Source organism: Tyto alba, unplaced genomic scaffold (assembly GCF_018691265.1).
Source record: "Tyto alba isolate M040663 unplaced genomic scaffold, T.alba_DEE_v4.0 Super-Scaffold_48, whole genome shotgun sequence".
Taxonomy (NCBI): domain Eukaryota; kingdom Metazoa; phylum Chordata; class Aves; order Strigiformes; family Tytonidae; genus Tyto; species Tyto alba.
The window spans coordinates 2,906,657-2,912,656 of record NW_024881324.1 but is presented as its reverse complement, the minus strand read 5'-3'; the positions used below and the strand labels follow the sequence as shown (position 1 = coordinate 2,912,656).

At 37.4% G+C, this 6,000-nt stretch overlaps 1 protein-coding gene across 4 annotated transcripts in view; it reads left to right on the top strand.

Moving 5' to 3' along the window:
* The first annotated feature begins 739 nt into the window (after positions 1-739).
* The window catches only part of LOC104366817 (collagen alpha-1(XV) chain), a 153,369-nt gene continuing 148,108 nt past the window's right edge, over positions 740-6,000 (top strand). For all 4 annotated transcript variants that reach the window (XM_032998883.2, XM_032998882.2, XM_032998881.2 and 1 more), the window contains exons 1-2: positions 740-1,052; positions 1,178-1,260. In XM_032998883.2, coding sequence (XP_032854774.2) covers positions 1,042-1,052; positions 1,178-1,260 — 94 coding nt within the window. In that variant the 5' untranslated portion in view covers positions 740-1,041. The remainder of the gene's footprint in view (positions 1,053-1,177; positions 1,261-6,000) is intronic.

Below are 6,000 nucleotides of genomic sequence, written 5' to 3'. Positions count from 1 at the left end.
TCTTCAGCACCAACCAGTCTAGATCTACCAAGAACCCACTGATCTCTTTCCACATGCAACTCTTTCCAGGCTCCCTCCTGCCCCAGTCAAAAAGTGACAATTGCAGTCTTTGCTAAAAATCTCATGATTTAAAAATTGTCTGATTAATCTCAAGTTTATTCTTCCAAAAATTCTTCCTTGAGCAAGAATTGGCTTTGAAGAACTATATGTGTAAAAAAGGCTTTTCATGAAGTTAAGAGGGAGGGGTGAAATAACACTTTTAATGGAAACTATTAGAAATGCTTAGCTACATGATGTCTATAGCAGACACTTATATGTACAGCTGCTGAGGTAGATACACACTCTTAATCTACACGGAGGGTGTAAATCTTTGCAAATAGGAGTATTAGAGAATTTGTCAGTGGAAAGGGTGTGGTTTGAAATTTCTCTGTAGATGACATAAAATCTGTAAGACAGTATGGCTCCCAGGTGTATGCTGCAATTCAGCTGTGAGTGCTCTGCCCTGCTCATGTCCTAAAACTTGCTTCTGTTAAGGTTTGGTTAAAATGTCCAGAGAAATGTCCTATTCCATATAAGAATGCGTATCATTGGCTATATAATTCTGAATGGAAGGGTCTTGGAGGTCATGTTTTACTGGATAAATAAGTGGAGGTTATGAGTGGGCGTGGGAGGGGGGGAAGGGGAAGCTGGAGAAACTATGCTAATATCTGTCAGAGTACACAGTAGTTAAAGACAAGAGTGGATAATGACAACGCTGGGATGATGTACAGCAGTAAGGGATGTCCATCAATAAATAAAATAGGAAGTTTTCGGCAGTGGTCTGACAGGAAAGTCTCCACGGAGTCAGATTTCAGAGCTGGAGCACCGAATTGCAGTGAGTCACACAGAGAGCCTGAGAGCTGCCTTTGTTCCACTTGTGTCTGAACGTTGGAGGAGAAACAGCAGGCTCCAGTTTTTATTAACTTCTTATTTTCATAAGCGTAAAACTCATGTGCACTGAACTTTTTCCTCACTTGAGGTCTTTCAACTGACTTTCAAAAAATGCTCTCATGGTAAGAACTCTCTCTTCTAAATTTTACTTTTTCTTTTTTTCCCCTTATGAATCTGTATTACACTCTTCAGTCTCATTTTTCTTACCCCCCACCCCCTTTTTTTTTTTTTGGCATACCTGCTCCAGGCATGCCTGGTGGACCTGGGACTTGCTGCTACTGATTTTTGGCTTGTCAATCCATGCTGGTCCAGCAGCTCAGATCATAGAAGGTAAGAATTATCCAAATAATGTCTATAAATTGAGAGTAGGGGTTAATTTTAAGATATGCTTTCCTAATATGGAAAGAGATCTACGTATCAGATCTTCATTTTCTATGCTGCTTACTGTTCTTCATGTCAGATAGGGAAGCTGCTGCAAGTTAAGAGCTTAAATTGACACTTGTTCTGGAAATGGGAAAATAAATACATTGGTCCCTCAGCTGTAAGAGAGGCTATCATGCCTGTTCTCTCAATATTTCTTCAGAGTATAATAATCAACAGAAGGTACTTCAAAGAGATGGAGACTATGGAATGGTTTTGGGTGTACCATGTCAAAGAAAGGTAGTAGAAAGCAATTAGGATAGATGCTTGTGTTACTCTGGAGATGTCAGGAATGTGCCAGGCACGGTGTGAGTGCACAGACACAGACGTGATGCTTGTTCCAGTGCGTAGAGATTTATCCTAGAAAGTGTCTGAGCAAGTTGTGATTTTTAGATGTCTTGAGTTAAACGTTTAGTTTTACCAGCCTAGCCTTTATGGACTTTCAGTGAAAAGCCTTTCTGTAATTGCAGATCGTATGTTCTTGTAACAGAGCCAAATCCTTCAGCATCTATTGAAGACATGCCTCAAATTTAGCTTAAGAGAGAGAACACTGATTTAAAAGTTTGCATGTAATTCTGAGAAAAGTGAAAGAGCTTCATACAGTACTTTCCCATTATGAGTAATGATACTTATGTCAAAAAGAGATTTTTTTACTATCTTATCAAAAATAGTCTGAATTTGCTATGCAAATGACCTCTAGACAGCTATGTGAGAGGAGCATTAGAAATTATTGAAGTGAAGTAGATACTAAGATGAAGACTTTAATGTTACTCAGACTGTTTTCTTCCTTTTTAACTTACACTGTCATAGAATAGATAATACATCTAAGAGCCAAAGGTCTGAGCAATTATTTCAGTAGGAGAAAAAGCCACAGATTAGTTATCACTAACAAATGCTGTAAGTGCAGATGAGAAATATGTAATGCTGTATTACAAGTAATTAATTAAGAAAACAAACTGGAACCAGCTATTAGAATGAGGAAAATGTAAATGTATGTCTGAATAGTGACAGAAATACAATAAATTGCATATACATTGGAGATAAATCTGTTGCATTAGGTAAAAATGTTTTTCTTCAGCTGATGAATGACAGTGCAGTGAGTGAGATCTGGACAGGAGAGGACCAAATTTTGGCACATAAAACTTAATAAGCAGAAGCTCATTACAACTACAAACATGGTGATAAAAAGAACAAATACTTATTTGACACACAATTCCTTTCTTGGTGGATTTATGCCAGTTTCTATTGTCTGAAGCTTTGGTTCTTTAAATAACCTACGCTGTGAAAGTCTGATCAGAAGTCAGAAGTGGGAAAGATAACCCCTGCTGATGCAGGACAGTTTCTTCACCTGCAGAATCTTATTACTGCTTTAAGGACTCCTAACCTTGCCATCAGTGAAGATCAAGTGGGGTTATGCAAGTCTCCTTAGATCACCAGATACTTGGAGTCTGTTCTGGGAATGTGCTCCTGCATGAGTATCCTAGCCTAATATTCTTCCCTAATCATTTGGCTGTTGATACAAAAGTTCCTGTTCCCAAAAGTTTACTAAATTTTTTTACATCTGATTTTTAAGTGCCTGATGTAATAGGGATCTCATGGTTTCTATTCCACAACACCAGACTATGTTACAAGCAATATTCTCCTGATGCTTTCTTTAAATGTTTGCATCTCCTGAAATCAGTTGATAAGTGCTAGAAATAGGAATAATCTTCCTCTCTTTCTGGTGCTGCAAATACACAAATAATATAAATTCTCCTTCTAACTTCAAATCTTTTAGTCATAACTATTGCAGAAATAACCTCTTTTTCCTCTCCCACAGTTCCTTTTAGTATTAGAGTGCACAGAAATAAATTGTGTATTTAAGATTAAAATATTTGGAGACACAGGGAGATTAATTGACCCTCTGGTATTCAGGCCTTTTACTGCTATCCTTGTGCTTTATCCAGTGTTCATTTTGTCACTGTCTCCTTTAAGATTACTGCTTTCCAGGATTCTCCAGCTCATTGAATACTGCTGTGCTGCTTTACTGATGGCTGACCTCTCCTCTGTCTCTCCATAGTACATACTTATATCTCTAAATTCCCTTTTAAATAAGAGTAACTGGGAATGAGTACACATGGTTTTGGAGGAACAGTGCAGGTGCCTTCTGCTGCACCATTGCACAGGCTATGTGCAAAAGGGAAAAAAAATTACCTTGAGATGTTCTTGAGTTGGTTAAATAATGTCAAGAAAAATGCTCATGGATTAAATCGTTCATTGAGGAATGGGGAAGAAGTAACTTACAAACCTTTAGAAAAAGCAGTGACCCTCATATAGTTTAGAGGAGAAAAGTTTGTCATCCCTGCTTTCACCTATCAACCTCTTCAGTAAGGTCTAGTGAATTTGCTTGCTGGTATATGATTAGGCACTTATAGGTAGTCTTCTTGTTTTTCCCATGGGAGCACCAAATTGTGGAGGGGGGTTGAGGGTGCAGATGAAAACAAAAGCTTCAGCAGCCCTCCAAGCAAAGGGCTTGAGCTCTGCCGTGTCTTTGTGAGAGATATTAAAAGGATTACTTAGAAACTTTTGATCAGTTTCCTATCAGGAAAAGTGCTTTGGCCGAGTCTTGTTCTTCTTGAAGAAATCATATAATTATGGACAATTCCTATAGAGAGGGAGGAAACAAACTGAAAGTGTGGTGGGAAAGTATAGGGGGAAAATTCAGATGGCAGTCTTTGAAATTGTTTGAGAACTTTTGGGTCTTAGTTTAACTTTTTAGTCAACTTGTGTGATGTTGAGACTTTTGTTTCAGTAAAAATGTTGCCCTCACTTCCAAGTCCTAGAATGTCTGACTACTGCTTTCATTGTAAAGTGGGAGAGAAAGTAAAACTGAGTATTTAAGACCTTATATTTAAAACCACGTGTGATTAACTCACAGTAGCAGCTGAAATACCTTCTTGGTCAAAATGACGCCTGTTTAGCTTGTTAAAATTTTTATATGTTATGTAATTTGTAGATCAAGCTATGTGTTGTGACAGAATGTAAAGAAAAAATCTGAAATATTTCATTCACAATTTTACATTTCTGTTGCATGTTCTGCAAATTGATGAGATTTGGTCATTGTTTTGCCAAAACTCTTAAGAAATACCTTGCCTTAGAGTGAAACTGGAGTTCTGAAATCTCAGAAGTTCATGTGAGTTAGAATTCTGAATTTTTAGTAACTCTATTGGAAGATTTTAGTTCCTTTCACTGCAGCTAGCATTGCACATGTACAGAAATGTAAGGAATTATATGCTTTCTTCCTCTTCACCCAAAACCAGTATCATTTGACCTATGGAGCACTTTTTCTCATGTGTTCATGAAAATTGGGCAAATATAGTACCCTATTCTTCTTCTTTGTGTGGGAGGGTCAAAGATATGGTGGTATCTTAATAAATTACTTCATCACTTCTCCTTTGTTCAATTAAGCATGTATCTATTTGTATATAAAAGTGTAGTCTGTCTTATTCTATCTGGTATTACCTTGTGGTGCCTGTACTTGGCTTTTAATTACACCTGATAATATATCTTGATTTACCTCGATTACCCTGTCTGGTTTTTCCATGTTGCTTTGCATCTTCAACCACAAATTAAGTTAGTGAACAGAAGGTGTTCAGAACACAGTCCTGAACATGCTGGTACCCAGATTGTGGACAGAACTAAAGTTATAAAATCTGAATGCTAACCTTGATGAAGTGTGAACGAGAGAGTCCTCCCTACAACTTGTTCCAGCCTCTTGCATAAGTCATATTTATTCTTCCAGGCAATCTAGGCAGTTATCAGTGTTTTTCAGTTCTTGTCTTTTAAATCAGTGCATGTCTTTAAAAAAAAAAACATATATAGAAAAAAGTTGTTTAAATGTATGTGGTTCTGCAGTTTGTATTATGTTTATGTGCTCTAAAAGAAGCTTTACAAGTTTCTCATTGACATCTGGGTTTTATTATTAACCAAGTTGAACAGTGCTTTCTTGCTCTAAGTAATGTGCTCAGCAATAGTTTACATAAAGTAAATATTTGTCTCTTTCCTTGGCTCTCTGTACACAGAATGGCTGTCATTAAGCTGTTGACATAAACTTTGCACTCGTGACCTGCTGAGTTTAATGGAGAAATCCTGAATTATTGAGATTCATAGGATGTTGATCAGCTGGTGTGATTCATACAAGCAGCTAGCCTGCACTTCTTTTCGCAATGAACCAACATGAGTGTAAATAAAAAATGTGTATTTAAAAACTTGTTTCTATCAAGTAATTACTGTATGTCCTTAAAGTGTTAAATGTGTACAATCACACTGACTTACGTGGTGATAGGGACGGCTCAGTCTATTTCTTCCTAAGACAGAACACAATTACAGTAATGCTGGTCTGTTTGGAGCACTGTTTTTTGTAAAAATAACTTAGATGGCACCATGTCCTCTTGTACCAGACTGAGCATTTGGACATCATCAAACTGTACTTGAGTCTTAATTGAATAAGTCACTGTGCATTTTTCAGGGGCGTCTTCAGGCTGTTACCAGCTGCTGTGCATGTTTTTAATGCGGAGCTGAGCCTGATTTCATAGTTGATAAAATGCCTTTCCATGAAAAACAGTTAATTTACTGTAGAAAATCCGTTGGGTTCAGTCGGGGTCATCTATA